This window comes from Muntiacus reevesi, chromosome 10 (genome assembly GCF_963930625.1).
Source record: "Muntiacus reevesi chromosome 10, mMunRee1.1, whole genome shotgun sequence".
In the NCBI taxonomy this organism is placed as follows: Eukaryota; Metazoa; Chordata; class Mammalia; order Artiodactyla; family Cervidae; genus Muntiacus; species Muntiacus reevesi.
Genome location: NC_089258.1, coordinates 75,432,301 through 75,451,477, shown reverse-complemented (window position 1 = coordinate 75,451,477; position 19,177 = coordinate 75,432,301). Strand labels below are relative to the sequence as shown.

The 19,177-nt window shown below is 39.9% G+C and overlaps 1 protein-coding gene across 1 annotated transcript in view; it reads left to right on the top strand.

The window, feature by feature from the left end:
* LOC136176387 (A disintegrin and metallopeptidase domain 3-like) overlaps positions 1-19,177 on the top strand; it is a 143,244-nt gene that overhangs the window by 113,542 nt on the left and 10,525 nt on the right. The window contains exon 21 of the mRNA XM_065946538.1: positions 13,322-13,428. Coding sequence (XP_065802610.1) covers positions 13,322-13,428 — 107 coding nt within the window. The remainder of the gene's footprint in view (positions 1-13,321; positions 13,429-19,177) is intronic.

Below are 19,177 nucleotides of genomic sequence, written 5' to 3'. Positions count from 1 at the left end.
AATTTTAAATACGGCCGACTGAGTAGGCCCTGCTGGGCAAGTGATGTGTCAGTGATGAACTGAAGGGAGGGACAAATAATCATGCAGTTTAGATGTTTGAAAGGAGTCACCTGAGTCAACTCACAGAAGGCTTTTATTTGGATGCAGGGCAACAAGAGAGGAATACAGGCATACACTGGGGGCTAGAGAGACACCTCCGGCACAAAGTTCCTTATTTTAAATTGTAAACAGTCCATCACAAATCCAACTGGCCTTATCTCAGCCAAAAGAGAAGACAGGTATTCAGGCTTTCCCACAGGCAAAGAGAGAGCTTCCCATGGGTAGATCCACCGCAGCAGGAAACCCCCTCTCTCTCCCCCAGGCATCGGGCTGGCAGGGCTATCCATGCATGCACCTGGGTAGGAGCTTTTCAAGCACGTGAGTGACCCAATGGAAAAAAAAAACAAACAAACAAACCTCAGGACTGATCCAGGAAAGAAAGGATGTTACCTCATACCAGGGGTGGTAAAGATGGTCTTAGGAATACGTTTTGAATGTGAACCAATAGAGTGAGTTGACAGTTTGGATGTAGAGTATAAGAAACAGTGCTTAATGACCCAGAGGGATGGGATGGGGAGGGAGTTGGGAGGGGAGTTCAGGATGGGGAACAGATGTAAATCCATGGCTCATTCATGTCAGTGTATGGCAAAAACCACTACAATATTGTAAAGTAATTAGCAACCAACTAATAAAAATAAATGAAAAAAAAGAAAGAAAGAAAAGAAGCAGTGCTTAAATGATGTTCATTGCTTTTAGAGCAGGAAGACAGCAAGGCTACATAGTTAACCCAGAGCTCTCTGTTCCTAAATGTATGCTCTTAAAATACTAAAAAAATTTACTCTACAGCTTACGGATGATGAAAGAGAAGATCTGCGTAGGTAATCATGAGCCAAGACAGGTGTCTGATATGCCATGAAAGAAAGGTTACATTTTCTCATTTATCTGAATAGGAATGTGGTTGAAGTATTTTTGAAGTGGTAAGGGAGGATTTAGCATGATATGGTCTGCTTTTTACAAGTTTCACTGGGATAAATCAGGAGAAAATGCAGTCAGATTTAGTCAAAATGGAGACTAGTGAAACAAAATGAACAGTAAAATTGTGAAGAAGGCAGGACTGGATAAGATGAAAGAATAGCAAAGTGCTGAGACACCTAACAGGAGTAGACTTGGTTGAAGTGCTGACTGGCTGGATGTACTTGGTTTAGAATAAAAGAGATCTACAAAGACTTAAACAGTCTGACACAATGGATAATGATATTTTTTACTATTGACGTAATGTATAGCAGCTGAGAACCAGTTTGGTGTTGGAGTGAGGAAGTAGAAGGGAGTATAAAAGAGTTCATTTTGAAGATATGTATGCGGGACACCTGTCGGAGAGGCACAGAGGACAACTGGAAGTTCTCTTCCTCTGTATATATTATTCCCTCTTCACAGGTTGTATTGCTCATGATTTTCTTTGACCCATGTATAACTTGTGTAAATGAGACATATATTAACACTAGTTTATACCATTGCCTTTTAATGTGGCTATCACAGATGATTTAGAGGGAAAAAAAGAAAAGAAAAAAAACCCAAAAACCTTGGGTTTGCAAATTGCATGGAGCACAGAAATAAATTGTGACAGTATAAATTGTCTTTGTATGCTATTTAATTAATATGCATGTAGCTGTGAAGTGAAATTAGAAAGCTTTTAGTAACAATTTATAAAATGTAGCATTTCTATTTTTCTATATTTCTTTTACAGCAGTGACTAAACAAACAAACAAAAAAACAAACAAAAAATGCACAGCATGGAGAAAAGATATTAGCAAGAAACTGGCATGATTCAAGAATGGAAAAAAGAAAACCTCACTTCTCTTTTTCCTTTTGTGATGGCCTAAAGCTTTCAATTTCACAAAGCAAAGTAAATCCTGTGAGTGAAAGCATGCAGGCTCGTGTCTATTCATTCTGTTCTCGAACGCAAGTTCCTGTGTCCGACTCAGAGTAGAAACTTAAGAGTTTGGAGCAGAGAAAGGCTTATTGTAAGGGCCAAGGAGAACCGACAGCTAATGTTCAAAAACCCCAAGCTCACTGATACTTTTAGGGGAAGGGCTGCGAGGTGTGGAACTTCCCTCTGACTGGTTGGTGGTGAGATAACAGGGCCGTGTTCCAGCCATCTCAGTCCTCAGCCTTTCCAGCCAGTGTGGGTCCACTTGCTTGTGCTCAGCCTGAAGTGACCTCCTCCGTCTGGGTTGAGGCGGCCCTAGTTCCTGCTGAAGAACTAAAGGTATGTTCAAACTACTAGGCACATCACCCGAGGAGAAACCGCGCCAGGCCCCTTGCTGCACTATCGTTTCTTCCTGCCTTCCCCCACTTCCCTGGTTACCAACTGTGAATATGCCCTTTGGAACTCCTGGAAGGTCGAGGAAGCTGAAAGTCTTTTCCCTTCAAATAAGAAATGGGAGACATGGAAAGAATTTTGTGCCCAGGAGGGCCCCACAGGGTCCTGCTCAGCTTCAGTCCTTCTACCTCCATAATCCTCTAGTAGGAAACAAGAAAGTTGGTCTCTTTCGAACCTGGAAGGTTGTTCCATCCCAAACAAACATTCCATCATGCACTCCTGCCACAGACTGCCCTCAGATTCCGAAAGCCCTGGGACTCACTCCCATCTCAAGAGAGAACCCGTGGGTCTGCTCTCCCCAGTAGCTCGTGATTCTCACACGCTCCCCTTCCAAGTTCTGGGATGTTGAGAGGACGGCTCTACAACTTCTACACATCTTAAAAGAATGATATGGGAGAAGGGTCTTTGAACAACTCTGGCCAATAAAACCGACATCTTAGAAGAAGTAGACCATTTCCATTAGAAACAGATTTTTTTCCTAATAAATATAAAGAGAATATTCAAATATTTGTAAAGACAGGAGATGTATAAGTAAAAATCAAAACAAAGCAATAAAACAACAATAAAAATCTGTCTCACAAAGAAAATCTTAAATCCAAATCACTCTACTTCTAGAAAGCATCCTATATGTATAAGAAGGTTGTTTTAAGTTGCTCATCTCTTTCCTGCCTAGAGAAGTTTCTTCAGCGTTTGTTGCAAAGCTATCTGGTGGTGCTGAATTATCTTATTTAGATTTTGTTTGTCTGTTCAGCTTTTGATTCCTCCATCAAATCTGAATGAGAGCTTTGCTGGGAAGAATATTCTCAGTCGGAGGTTCTCCAGTAACCCATGGCTGATTCGTGTCAATGTATGGCAAAAACCACTACAATATTGTAAAGTAATTAGCCTCCAACTAATAAAAATAAATGGGAAAAAAAAAATCAATCCACATCTTCTTCACTGCATGATTTTTAAATGAAAAGTCTGTTGTAATTCTTATCTTTGTTCCTCGAAGTAAGGTGTGCCCCAACCTCGTTGCCTTCGAGAGTTTTTCATTGATTTTGACTTACTTTAGTTTGAATGTGATATATTTATAGATTTTATATATATATATATTTATCCTGCTTGGCATTTTCTAAGTTTCTTGTGTTTGTGTTTTCATGTCTCTCAATAGTTTTGTGAAGATCTTATTTATTATTTTTTCAAGTTTATTCCTAGCCTATTTCTTCTGCTTCTGCTGCTCTTATTGCAAGTATGTGACACTTTTTTATTTGTCTTATAGTTCTTGGATTTTTCTATTTTTTCTCCATTATTTTGTTTTATTGCGATACAGTTTGGGGAGTTTCTATCAATCTATCACTGAGTTCTCTTAACTTTTTCTTCTGTTGCGTACATTGAGTTTTATTGATGAAAACTTAGAATCCATTTTTAAATTTTTGTTAGGTTTTTTATGCTTTTATTTTCTGTTTATTCTTATAGCTTGTTCTTGCAGTTTTCATATCTCTATTGATTGTTTCTCTGGCCTTTTATATTGTTGACCTTTGCATTTTAAAACCTTTAAAATATTAACCAAAGCTATCTTAAATTTCATATCTAATAATTCCAAGATCTGTTATATATTTGATTTGATTCTGATGCTTATTTTATCTATTTAGACCTTTTTTTCCCTTGCCTTTTCTTATAACTTGTACTTTTTTGTGTTGAAATTTGGTCATGTTATATAGGGTAGTAGGCACTGAAGCAAATAAGCTTTTAATGTGATAATATATGCTAATATTTTTAGGAGATAGGTTGTGTCTAGTGTTTGCTGTAGCCATAGGCACCATAATCTTCAGGTTCTATTAGTGAAGTAATTTCTTTCTCTCTTCTTGAATTTGGAGTGTCCTTTCATCCCAGCCCTCAAAGGGAATATGTGTCTTGGAGTTCTCTCAATTGTAATTTACTTCTATTTCTGCTGGAGACTTATTAGTATGGTTTTACAGTGTGAGAGGGGACCTTCTCTAGTTTTAACATAAGCCTTTCTTTTAATGAGTTTGTGTCGCAGGGGTATGGATTCCAGAAGTGCTTTTATTCATCCTCCAGGGGTAGAGTGCCCCATCCCATGCCCCCATCCTCTAGTCCCTGTTCTACAGATACCATCCCCAACCTACATTCTTAAGCCCTTTCTGTTATCGATCATGACTATACTTATTATTCTTTTAGGTGAGTCAAGACGAGTGGAGTCAGCAAGAGTGGGATGAAAGTCTTTCTGCCTAGAGATTAAGCCTTTGTTAGACAGCTGGGTCTGGGAATTTCATAATGGTTACTCTTCACCTCCCCCTGCAAGTGTATATGGACAGCTTTCACATATACTCCCCAAAAGAACCATATAGAGTTTCTGGAGAAAAGGCAAGTGAAAATACAGCTGCGTTACTCAAGAGCTTCAGGTCCTCATGGCAGTCCACGCTCAGTCTCCAGCAATTTGTCAAAATTTGTATTTAAATATTATTAGTGGCTTATGTAGTTCAGTGGCGTGTGTTCCAGATAAGCAAATTACAAGTGCTATACTTGTTGTTTTTGCAGGTATTTAGCTTTCCAGATCCATGTACATGCTTTTCTCTGCAACTGCAGTTCTCTGATGAATCCAAGAAGAGTCATTAATTTCCATTTACTCAGGATTTTCTTGTAATGAATGGAAAAACAAACCCTTCTTAAGTGAACAGTGCAAAGAAATAGAGGAAAACAATAGAATGGGAATGACTAGCGATCTCCTCAAGAAAATTAGAGATACCAAGGGAACATTACATGCAAAGATGGACACAATAAAGGGCAGAAATTGTGTGTACCTAACAGAAGCAGGACATGAACCAACAGACTGGTTCCAAATAGGAAAAGGAGTACAAGGCTGTATATTGTCACCCTGCTTAGTTAACTTATATGCAGAGTACATCATTAGAAACGCTGGGCTGGAAGAAGCACAAACTGGAATCAAGATTGCCGGGAGAAATAGCAGTAACCTCAGATAGGCAGATGACACCACCTTGATGGAAGAAAGTGAAGGGGAACTAAAAAGCCTCTTGATGAAAATGAAAGAGGAGAGTGAAAAAGTTGGCTTAAAGCTCAACATTCAGAAAACAAAATCGTGACATCTGGTCCCATCACTTCATGGGAAATAGATGAGGAAACAGTCGAATCAGTGTCAGACGTTATTTTGGGGGGCTCCAAAATCACTGCAGATGGTGATTGCAGCCATGAAATTAAAAGACTCTTACTCCTTGGAAGGAAAGTTATGACCAACCTAGACAGCATATTAAAAAGCAGACACATTACTTTGCCAACAAAAATCCATCTAGTAAAGGCTATGGTTTTTCCAGTGGTCGTGTATGGATGTGAGAGTTGGACTGTGAAGAAAGCTGAGCGCCAAAGAATTGATGCTTTTGAACTGTGGTGTTGGAGGAGACTCTTGAGAGTCCCTTGGACTGCAAGGAGATCCAACCAGTCCATCCTAAAGGAGACCAGTCCTGGGTGTTCCTTGGAAGGACTGATGCTGAAGCTGAAACTCCAATACTTTGGCCACCTCATCCGAAGAGTTGACTCATTGAAAAAGACCCTGATGCTGGGAGGGATTGGGGGCAGGAGAAGGAGGGGATGACAGAGGATGAGATGGCTGGATGGCATCACCTACTCGGTGGACATGAGTTTGAGTAAACTCCGGGAGTTGGTGATAGACAGAGAGGCCTGGCGTGCTGCAATTCATAGGGTCGCAAAGAGTCAGACACGACTAAGTGACTGAACTGAACAGAAGCAGAAGATATTAAGAGGTGGTGAGAATATACAGAATAATTATACAAAAAGGTATTCATGACCAAATTACCACAATGGTGTAGTTACTCACCTAGATCCACACATCCGTGAGTGTGAAGTCAAGTGGGCCTTAGGGAACATTACTACAAACAAAGCTAGTGGGGGTGATGGAATTCCAGCTGAGCTATTTCAAATCCTAAATGATGATGCCATGAAAGTGCTGTACTCAGTATGCCAACAGATTTCAAAAGCAACCATGACCACAAGACTGGAAAAGGTCAGTTTTCATTCCAATTCCAAAGAAGGGCAATGTCAAAGAATGTTCAAACTGCCACACAATTGGTCTCATTTCACATGCTAACAAGCTAATGTTCAAAATCCTTCAAGTTAGGCTTCAACAGTACAGTGCTCTATATTTTGAATCCTGTGTCTCTTGCTGGTAGCCTTAGAAACTGGCCTCAAAATAGTTGTTAACCTTCTGAACTCAAACTAGTTTAACACTACCCATATCACTATGCCAACAAGGGTCCACAGACTGAAAGCTATGGTTTTTCCAGTAGTCATGTATGGATGTCAGAGTTGGACCATAAAGAATGCTGAGTGTTAAAAAATTGATGCTTTTGAACTGTGGTGTTGGAGAAGATTCTTGAGAGTCCCTTGGACAGCAAGGAAGTCAAACCAATTAGTCCTGAAGGAAATCAACCCTGAATATTCATTGGAAGGACTGATGGTGTAGCTCCAATACTTTGGTCACCTGATGTGAAGAGCCTACTTACTTGAAAAGACCCTGATGCCAGATCATCATGATGGTGTGATCATTCACCTAGAGCCAGACATCCTGGAATGTGAAGTCAAGTGGGCCTTAGGAACTATCACTATGAACAAAGCTAGTGGAGGTGACAGAATTCCAGTTGAGCTATTTCAAATCCTGAAATATGATGCTGTGAAAGTGCTGTGCTCAATATGTCAGCAAATTTGGAAAACTCAGGGATGGCCACAGCCCTGGAAAACGTCAGTTTTCATTCCAATCCCAAAGAAAGCAATGCCAAAGAATACTCAAACTACTGTACAATTGCACTCATCTCACAGACTAGTTAAGTAATGCGCAACATTCTCCAAGCCAGGCTTCAGCAATACATGAACCGTGAACTTGCAGATGTTCAAGCTGGTTTTAGAGACAACAGAGGAACCAGAGATCAAATTGCCAATATTTGCTGGATCATCAAAAAAGCTAGAGCGTCCCAGAAAAATAACTATTTATGCTTTATTGTCTATGCCAAAGCCTTTGACTGTGTGGATCACAATAAACTGTGGAAAATTCTGAAAGAGACAGAAATACCAGACCACCTGACCTGCCTCTTGAGAAACCTGTATAAAGGTCAGGAAGCAACAGTTAGAACTGGACATGGAACAACAGAATGGTTCCAAATAGGAAAAAGAGTACATCAAGGCTATATATTGTCAGCCTATTTATTTAAGTTATATGCAGAGTACATCATGAGAAATGGTGGGCTGGATGAAGCACAAGCTGGAATCAAGATTGCCGGGAGAAATATCAATAACCTTAGATATGCAGATGACACCACCCTGGTGGCATAAAGTGAAGAAGAACAAAAGAGCCTCTTGATGAAAGTGAAAGAGGAGAGTGAAAAATTTGGCTTAAAGTTCAACAATCAGAAAACTAAAATCATGGCATCCGGTTCCATCACTTCATGGCAAATAGATGGAGAAACAGTGGAAACAGTGGCTGATTTTATTTTTCTGACCTCCAAAATCACTGCAGATGGTGATTGCAGCCATGAAATTAAAAGACACTTACTCCTTGGAAGGAAAGTTATGACCAACCTAGACAGCATATTAAAAAGCAGAGACATTGCTTTGTCAACAAAGGTGCATTTAGTCAAGGCTATGGTTTTTCCAGTAGTCATGTATGGATATTAGAGTTATGTTAGACTATAAGGAAAGCTGAGCGCAGAAAATTGATGCTTTTGAACTGTGGTGTGGAGAAGTTTCTTGAGAGTCCCTTGGACTGCAAGGAGATCCATCCAGTCCATCCTAAAGCAGATCAGTCCTGAGTGTTCATTGGAAGGAGTGATACTGAAGCTGAAACTGCAGTACTTTGGCCACCTCATGCGAACTGTTGACTCATTGGAAAAGACCCTGATGCTGGGAAAGATTGAGGGCAGGAGGAGAGGGGGATGACAGAGGATGAGATCGTTATATGGCATCACCGACTCAATGGACATGGGTTTTGGTGGACTTTGGGAGTTGGTGATGTACAGGGAGGCCTCTCGTGCTGCAGTTCATTGGGTCACCAAGAGTCAGACACGACTGAGTGAGTGAACTGAACAATTTATTCCTGATATTTTATTATACCTGGATACTCATATAATGCCCTATATAAAATTAAGTATAATGCATTCAGTTACACTAATGGTATATTATCTAAGTATATCCCACATTATATTCCTATTTAACACTTTTTAATATTTACAACAACCAATGATAGTCTTTTCTTTTTTCATGTTTCATTATTAAGAAGAATGTGTTATGATTCACCCTAACCCTAACCCCAACCCTAACCTTAACCCTTCTTGATCTGTATATGGGTCAAGAAACAACAGTTAGAACCCTGTATGGAACAACTGATTGGTTCAGGATTGAAAAAGAAGTTTGACAGTTCTGTCTGCTGTCACCCTGTTTGTTTAAACTATACGTTGAGCATATCATGAGAAATGCTGGCTGGATGAGTTACAAGCTGGAATCAAGATTGTCAGGAGAAACATCAACAACCTCAGGTATGCGGATGATACCACTCTAATGGCAGAAAGTGGAGAGGAACTAAATAACTCAAGAGCCTCTTGATGAGGGTGAATGAGGAGAGTGGACGAGCTAGCTTAAAACTAAATATTAAAAAAAAAAAAAAAAAAAAACTGATATCTTGGCATTCAGCCTCATTACTTCATGGCAAAAAGAAGGGGGAAATGTGGAAGTAGTAACAGATATCCTCTTTCTGGGCTCTAAGACCATTGCAGATGGTGACTGGAGCCATGAAATCAGAAGACAATTGCTTCTTGGCAGGAAAGCTATGACAAACTTAGACAATATGCTGAAGAGCAGAGACATTACTCTGCCAACAAAGGTCCATACAGTCAAGGCTATGGTCTTCCCAATGGTCAAGTATGGCATGTTGTTATATTTATTTAATGAGTATTTAATTACTTAAATTTAGCCCCAAGGAGTTCATGTTTTTGAGTTATTGTAAATTACATGAGTCTCTATGTGGACAAGGAAGGACAAGGTCACAATGCCTTTGTGAATATAAAGGCAGATGCGTCCTATAGATCATCTGGCCAGCTATGGTGAGCAGAAGCCAACACGGTCCCTGATGTCTTCAATGAGAGTAGAGGAAACGGTCTTAGGCCACTGTTGGTGAGACTCCTAATAGGATCCATCCATGGGGATTGGTGGTCTTGGAAATACTAAAGAAAGTTTATTGTTCATTCACTTATACTATCAAGAAAATAAAATTTACATGACTAAGACCAGTTTAGTTACTCAAATCTTTACTGAGATATGTTCTTATGATAAGAAAGAAACTAGAAAGCTGAGTGCTGAAGAATTGATGCTTTTGAACTGTGGTGTATGAGAAGAGACTCTAGAGTCCCTTGGACTGCAGGAAGATCAAATCAGTCCATCGCAAAGGAAATAAGTCCTGAATATTCATTGGAAGGACTGATGCTGAAGTTGAAACTCCACAACACTTTGGCCACCTGATGCGTAGAACTGACTCTTTAGAAAAAACCGTGATGCTAGGAAAAATTGACAGTGGGAGGAGAAGGGGACAACAGAGGATGAGATGGTTGGATGGCATCACCGACTCAATGGACATGAGTTTGAGCAAGCTCTAGGAGTTGGTGGTTGACAGGGAAGCCTGGCATGCTGCAGTTCATGGGGTCACAAAGAGTTGGACAAGATTGAGTGACTGAACTGAACTGAGACATGTGTTTAGCAAAAGCCTGATGAAGTCATAAAGGCTCATCCAACTAGCATATTACAGACTGATGTAAGTTTTACTGGATTTGAAGGCTTTGCAGTCACTCAGTCACTTAAGAACCAGCCTCAGGTTCTAAGCACCATCGGTCAATGAACACACTGGCTAATGACATGGACATGGAGGAAGACAAGTAAAGACCTATTCAGGGTTACAGTGGTAGGTCTTGTTAAAAGATAATCTTAGGCATATTAAATCTTTTAAGAGTCTCCTTGAGCACAAAATGATTCAAATTGGGCAGCATCTAATTTAACAGTTAGAAAGGAGATCCAAGGAGCTGTACCATATTAGAGACTTTTAATAGGCAGAAGGGAGTGGGAACAAGGAAGTTATACTGGAAAAAAAGTGGGCTGGTTATCGCAAAGTTAATTTTCCTTTAGGGGATGACAGGGGTCTATCAGGCGACTACCTAACCACTGCTGGCCAGGTGATTCCTGGTTTACTGGCTTAAGATTCCAGTTCTAGAGGAGTCAAAACTGTATTTAAGATAAATCTCTGTTTGGTGACATGAGGCTTAATATAAAGGACTTCATTTTGGGCCTGATGTCTTCTTTTCATTTTTGTTTGTTTAACAGCCTCCACAGCTACAATAGAACAATGGTCTATCCAAGATGAATACTCATTTTCCAATATATACCCCTGAACTCCAGTGAGCTAAGCTCCCTCTCCCTTCTGCCCACTGTTACTTCATTTTAGATTTTAAATGAAGACTTAAGAGTGCCTGATGATGAAATAGTGACCCAAATAGTCCAATAGTCATCCAAATAGTCAATCAGGCAATCAACTGAACTTACTCTTGTATCCTAGGAATAATCTCTGAAAACCCATTCAGGAACTGGCTAATAAACTACCCAGAATGCACACTTTAGCAAAAGCTAAACAAAATTCCTTGCAGGCCAAGGGACAGAAAAATCAATGGCTCAAGTCTGAGTCATAATTCCATGCAGACATGGCTACTAGGCCAGAGAGACTCTAATGAAGAAATTGTTGGTCTGTGCTTTGGAGAAATTCTCTCTCACTACTGGGATACAGACTAGCAATGGTACTTTAAGATTTAGGCTGTGAGCAGGAATTATTCCTGGACACCTTGTATTTACTAATGGCAAACATGACACTATTTGGATTGGCATCAGCCCAAAACGTTTGGTACCTAAACTGTATACAGATCTTACCTCTTTCAACAACAAGCAGGACAAGGATAAAGGGTTTCATCCACATGAAATGAGAGCCATATAGGTTGGTCAAGATGGATTGGAGAGCTGATGGTAACCAAGTTGTCAAACCTTTCATCTATCCAGAGCACAGGCTATTATACTGAATTGACCAAATGTTCATTTGGTTTTTCTGTATCATAGCTCAAGTAGCATGTAGTTGCTTTAACTCTCTGCAAAACAATTTTGTTAGATTGTATTCTGACAGCTGTCATCAATTATTGTATGTCATTTTAATCTCGAAAATGGAAGAAGAAAAAAAAAAACATTTATGGTGTATTCTGTTTTATTATTTGAAGAAAGGTTAAAAACACAACAGAAACATGCAAAAAAGATTTGTACAGTGTATGGAACTGATCAAACGTGTCAAAAGTGGCTTGTGAAGCTTCATGCTAGAGATGTCTAGGTGGATAATCCTCCGTGGTTGAGCAGACCAGTTGAAATTGATAGCAAACCAATTAAGACGTAAACTGAGAACAATAAACATTATACCACGTGGGAAATAGCCAAATCAAGCATGCAAAATCATTTGTACCAGCTTGGTTCAATAATTATTTGATGCTTGGGTTGCACATAAGTTAAGCAAGAAAAGAAAAAAAAAACCCTTCTTGATTCTATTTCCACATGGGACTCTCTACTTAAAGGCAATGAAAATGTTCCATTTTAAAACAAATTGTACAGGTGATGAAAAGTAGATACTGTATGATAATGTGGAATGGATGAGGTCATGGGACAAGCAAAGTGAATTAGCACCAACCTCATCAAAGGCCAGTCTTTATCTAAAGAAGGTGATGTTGTATATATGGTGGGACTGGAATGGAGTCCTCTATTACGAGCACCTTCTGGAAAACCAAACTATTATTAATAATTTCAACATGTACTGCTCCCAATTGGGGTGTCCCAAGTGGTTCAGTGGTAAAGAATCTGTCAGTAATACAGGAGACAAAGGAGTCACAGTTTCAATCCCTGGGTCAAGAAGATTCACTGGAATAGGAAATGACAACCCACTCCAGTATAGGTACCTGGAAATTCCGTGAGCAGAGAAGCCTGGCAGGCTACATTCCATGGGGTCGCAAAGCATCAGACACAACTGAGCAACTGAGTACACACGCACTGAAAGTGAGGTAGTTCAGTCATGTCCGACTCTTTGCGACCTCGTGTACTGTAGCCTACCAGGCTCCTCCCTCCATGGGAATAATACTGGAAGAATTCATACATGGGAAGAATACATGGGAAGAATTCTTGCCTCCAGGCAAGAATATAGGAGTGGGTTGCCATTTCCTTCTCCAGGGGATCTTCTCGACCCAGGGATCAAACCCTGGTCTCCCGCATTGCAGGCATACACCCACTACCCAATGAAATCAACTGAAAGCAGCATTCAGTGAAATAAGTCAACACAAAATGCATAACATTTCATTAGGACACAAGATTGCATGTTTGTTTGATGACAGGCAAAAACTGTTACAGCTTAGCTGGAAAGTTCTGATTCATCCACCTTATTCACCAGACATTGCACCTTCTGATCTCCATTTATTTCAGTCTTACAAAGTTTTGTCTACTGACTGCAATAGACACCTTTATGTGTATGACACAGCAATTTCTCTGCACAGCAGTCATGAATCATACTAATCAGGTCCTCCTAAATGGATGATATTTATACATCTACTCAGTGGCACCACCTTAAAAGCCAAGAATACTCAGTACTATGCAATTAGCTCTGGCAGTCTATGGACCTTCTATGATCCACATAATGTACAAGCAGCTACTTGGAAACGTAGCCAGTAAAATGTTCCACAAATGTGTATGCTTGAGCTTATCAAACTAAGAACTAACTTAGCTGTTTTTATGTCTTTTATGTATTTTGTTCATTCTCAGATGTGATATATGTGATAAACAAACAGCTGCCTCTATTCCTAAAGTGTTACAAGGTCACAAAGTGTTGCAAAATAGAAAAAGTACTGCCTGTCTAGAGGAAGTCACAGGTAATTAGAGCCTTGCATTATAGTGCATTATAGTACTGAGGTTTAAACCGAAGTGGAGACCATTGTTCCCAGAGTGATTAACAAATCAGCAATAATTAAAATAATTTTTGACATTAGTGGCCTTTAGAAATAGCACTAGGTACTATTTATGTACTGCTAGTATTTCTTGTTAGCAGTGAAAAACTTCCCTTCTGGAAATTAGCCAATTTCATTAGGCAAGACTTACAGCACAGCATTACTGTCTGCCCAACAATGATGTGTTATCTCAGGATTACACCAATTCTCCTAAAATGTGAAATATTACTGGATCTGTAGGTATTCTGCCAAAATCATAATGCTTCTTTTAAGGTTGAAATTATGTTCAAAAATTTGTTTTTAACTGGAAGATAATTGCTTCACATGTTTTGTTGCTTTCTGCCATACAACAAGGTGAATCAGCCGGAAGTATACATATACCTGCTCTCTCTGGAAACTCCCTCCCACATCACCCCCCAGCCCCGTCACACCACTCTAGGTCCTCATAGAGCACCAGGCTGTGCTCCCTGTGTTATACGACAACTTCCCACTAGCTATCTATTTAAAGTATGGTGGTGTAGATATGTCAAAGCTACTCTCAATCTGACCTATCCCGTCCTTCCCCCACTGTGTCCACAAGTCTATTTCCTATGTCTGCATCTCTATTCCTGCCTCGTAAACGGGTTCATCAGTACCATTTTTCTAGATTCCTATATGATACCATACAATATTTGGTTTTCTCTTTCTCACTTCACTTTGTAGAACAGGCTCTACATTCATGCACCTCAGTTAAACTGACTCAAATCTGTTCCTTCTTACAGCTAATATTTCATTGTACACATGTACCAAAACTTTTTTCTTTTATCATTAATCTGTTGATTGACTGATGGACTTCTAGAGAAGCAGTTCATACAGCTCAATATCAGAAGAACAAACTGAATCAAAAAGTGGATGCAAGACCTAAACAGATGTCTCTCCAAAGAACACATACAGATGGCCAACAAACACATAAAAGATGCCCAACATTGCTCATTATCATTAGAGAAACAAATCAAAACTACAATGAGGTATCACCTCACACCACTCAGAATGACCACCATCAAAAAAACTATAAACATACTGAGGAAACCAGAATTGAAAGAGACACGTGTACCCCAACGTTCATCGCAGCACTGTTTATAATAGCAAGGACATGGAAACAACCTAGATGTCCACCAGCAGATGAATGGATAAGAAACCTGTCGTACATATACACAATGGAATGTTACTCAGCCATTAAAAAAAATATATTTAAATCAGCTCTAATGAGGTGGATGAAACTGGAGCCTGTTATACTGAAGTAAGCCAGAAAAAAAAAAACACCAATACAGTATACTAACTCATATATATGAAATTTAGAACGATGGTAGCGATAACCCTCTATGCGAGACCGCAAGAGAGACACAGAAGTATTGAACAGTCTTTTGGACTCTGTGGGAGAGGGCGAGGGCAGGATGATATGGGAGAATGGCACTGAAACATGTAAGTTATCATATGTGAAATGAATCGCCAGTCCAGGTTTGATGCATGATACAGGATGTTTGGGGCTGCTGCACTGGGATGACCCAGAGGGATGGAATGGGGAGGAAGGTGGGAGGGGAGTTCAGGATGGGGAACACATGTACACCTATGGTGGATTCAAGTCAATATTTGGCAACACCAATACAATGTTGTAAAGTAAAATAAATTAATTCTAAAAAAAGGGAAAAAATGATAAATTGTAGTATTAAAAAATCTATAAACAATATATGCTGGACAGGATGTAGAGAAAGGGAATCCTCTTATACTGTTGGCAGAAATGTAAATTGATATAGCCAATATGGAGAACATCATGGTGGGTCCTTAAAAAACTTGGAATAAAACTACCATATGACCCAGCATCCCACTACGGGGCATATACCTTGAGTAAACCTTAATTCAAAAAGATACATGTACCCTAATGTTCATTTGCAATAGGACAAAATAGCATTTTTATGATGGCCTGCAATTGAGAAAAATGATTGCACTGCATGCCAGTTAAGCATGTATGACTAAAAGCAGATTCTACAATCCAAACAATGCAACTATCAGTTCAGTTCAGTTTCAGTTTTCTCTCGGAAGTGTCCGATTCTTTTCGACCCCATGAACTGCAACACACCAGACCTCCCTGTCCATCACCAACTCCCGGAGTCCACCCAAACCCATGTCCATCGAGTCAATGATGCCATCAAACATCTCATTCTCTGTTGTCTCCTTCTCCTTCTGCCCTCAATCTTTCCCAGCATCAGGGTCTTTTCCAATGAGTCAGCTCTTCACATCAGGTGGCCGAAGTATTGGAGTTTCAGCTTCAACATCAGTCCTTCCAATGAACACCCAGGGCTGATCTCCTTTAGGATGGACTGGGTGTATCTCCTTGTAGTTCAAGGGACTCCACACTGACTGACAAAACAAGCATCTGTTTCAATGGGGGTAGGTGGAGGTCAGCCATAAGAATCATTGAAAGCAGTCTAGGATGAATGGGGGAAAATGGCCTGGCCATTGGGGAGTATATCTGATTAGGATCCCTTGCACCCACAGGTATCTCTGATTACTTACACCATTTATTTCATCCAATGGCCCTGAATTTTCTTTGATAGTCTCTGCTTCCTGGAACTGAGAACTAATGAATGTTATAGTTATCCCATGGTTTGGTGAAGAAAAGGTATGATTTCAACATTTCCATGAAATCATCCAATCCAACTGAGTGGGAAAACTTCAGTAAAGTTCCGTTATAAACAGTCTGGCTTCTGATGCTGGAAAATTCCACAAACAGGCAGCTGCTCACCCAGAAGAAACAAAAATAGCCTACATACTCTTTTACCTAAACTACTAGATTACCAAGGGTCCTCTCTGCACAATTTATCTCATGCTGAGGAAATTTAGTTTATTGAAGAACCCACATACACCCAAGCCTTCCAGCATATTGGTGATAAGTGCCTGATAGTTCATACAAGTGAATACAAATGAAATGACAGAAAAATGTGTCAAAGACTTGAAAAGACAATTCAGCCATATTAAAACCCAAAGTAAGTAGGATATCCTCAATTCAGAGTTATATATACATGTATCCCTCATGACACAGCATGCTCACTTGTTGCTACACATGCACTCTGGTGAAATGTAGGCACATGTGTAACAGGAGACATGTATAAGAGAAGTCATAAATAAATGAGTCTTAACAGTCAAAAATTGAAATAAACCTATGCTTTCACTAACAAATAATACATACATAAACTGGAATTTTCATAACACCAAAACTAAAAGCAGTGAAAATAATTGGAATATAGCTACATTCAATAGTTGATAGACATTCCATGTATGATACTGGGGGAAAGACCAAGTTACAAAATGATATAAATCATATGAATGCCAATTATATAAGAGTAGAATACAGCTAACCAAACTATACTGTATAAGGATGGGGGTAAAGGAAGTAAAACTGCAACTTTCATGACAAGAAAATAATGAAGTGATACCTTTAAATTCTAAATGATGGTTGGAAAAAGGAGGCATGTTATTGAGAGTGGATACACAAACTACTCCTTCGGCAGAAGTAAAGGTTGCTTTGACCTTAGTGCAAAGTATTCACATGCCTGCTAAGTTCATTAAATCTTCATCCATATTTCCTGTGTATATTTCATGTGTATTACATATCACAATGAAATGATGGAGTGATATAAATATTTGTGGGAAAACAAAAGTGGGCAGACTTTATAGAGAACTGTGCTAGAATATATTTTAAACAATTATAAGGGAAATTATAATTTCCCTGAGCAAGACCTGCCTATGAGTGTTTGAGGGTCTCCTGACTGCTGGGGAGACATGGGTACTGGCAGCAGCTGTCCTAAGAGGGAAAAGCATAAGTCCTCTTGGGGGAGGTCGCCATTAGCCCCACCATAGAGCCACCAGGAGGGCGATCTCCAAGCTGGAGAACAATTATACTAAAGAAGTTCTTTCACTGTTGTGAAAGCTTCCAACTTGGGGGGATCCAGCAAAAAGACTGGGAATCCCCAGGGAAGCTGACTTAGAAGGGCAGCAGGATTTGATTACAGAACTTCCACAGGATTGGGGAAATTGAGACACTTGGAGGGCACAAGTGACTGAAATGATCGAATTTAACTCAAATAGCCATTATATTTACTACGGTGGGCAATAATTCCTAAGAAGAAATGGAGTAGCCATCATAGTCAATGAAGAGTTTGAAATGCAGGTCTTGGGTACAATCTGAAAAATGACAAAATCAATTCTGTCCATTTACAAGGCAAACCATTCAATATCACAGTAATCCAAGTCTATGCCCCAACCAGGAGTGCTGAAGAAGCTCAAGTTGAACAGTTCTTTGAAGACCCACAAGGCCTTCATAGAACTAACACCCAAAAAAGTTGTCCTTTTCATTATAGGGGACTCGAATGCAAAAGCAGGAAGCCAAGAGATACCTGGATTAACAGAAAAATGTGGCCTTAGAGTACACAGTGAAGCAGGGCAATGCTAACAGAGTTTTGCCAAGAGAACGCACTGGTCATAGCAAACACCTCTTCCAACAACACAAGAGAAGACTCTACACATAGACATCACCAGATGGTCAACACTGAAATCAGACTGATTATATTCTTTGCAGCCAAAGATGGAGAAGCTATATACAGTCAGCAAGAACAAGACTGGGAGCTGACTGTGGCTCAGATCATGAACTCCTTATTGCCAAATTCAGACTTAAATTGAAGAAAGCAGGGAAAACCACTAGACCATTCAGGTATGACCTAATCAAAGCCCTTATGATTATACAGTGGAAGTGACAAATAAATTCAAGGGCTTAGATCTGATAGACAGAGTGCCAGAAGATAAATGGACAGAGGTTCGTAACACTGTACAGGAAGCGGTGACCAAAACCATTCCCAAGAAAAAGAAATGCAATAAGGCAAAATAGTTGCCTGAGGAGACCTTACAAATAGCTGAGAAAAGAGAAGCAAAAGGCAAAGGAAGAAAGGAAAGCTATACCCATCTAAATGCAGAGTTCCAAAGAATAGCAAGGAGAGATAAGAAAGCTTTCTTAAGTAAACAATGCAAAGAAATAGAGGAAAATAATAGAATGGGAAAGACTAGCGATCTCATCAAGAAAAGTAGAGATACCAAGGGAACATTTCATGCAGTGATGAACACAAGGACAGAAATTATATGAACCTAACAGAAGCAGACGGAGAAGGCAATAGCACCCCACTCCAGTACTCTTGCCTAGACAATCCCATGGACGGAGGAGCCTGGTAGACTACAGTCCATGGGGTCGCTAAGAGTTGGACATGACTGAGCGACTTCAGTTTCACTTTTCACTTTCATGCATTGGAGAAGGAAATGGCGACCCACTCCAGCATTCTTGCCTGGAGAATCCCAGGGACAGAGGAGCCTGTTGGGCTGCCATCTATGGGGTCGCACAGAGTCGGACATGACTGACGTGACTTAGCAGTAGCAACAGAAGCAGAAGGGTGTTAAGAAAAGTTGACAGCAATACACAGGAGAACTACACAAAAAATATCTCCATGACCCAGATAACCACAATGCTGTGATCACTCACCTAGCACCAGACATCCTGCATTGTGAAGTCAAGTGGGCCTTAAGAAGTATTACTATGCAAAAAGCTAGTGGAGATAATAGAATTTCAGCTGAGGAATTTCAAATCCTAAAA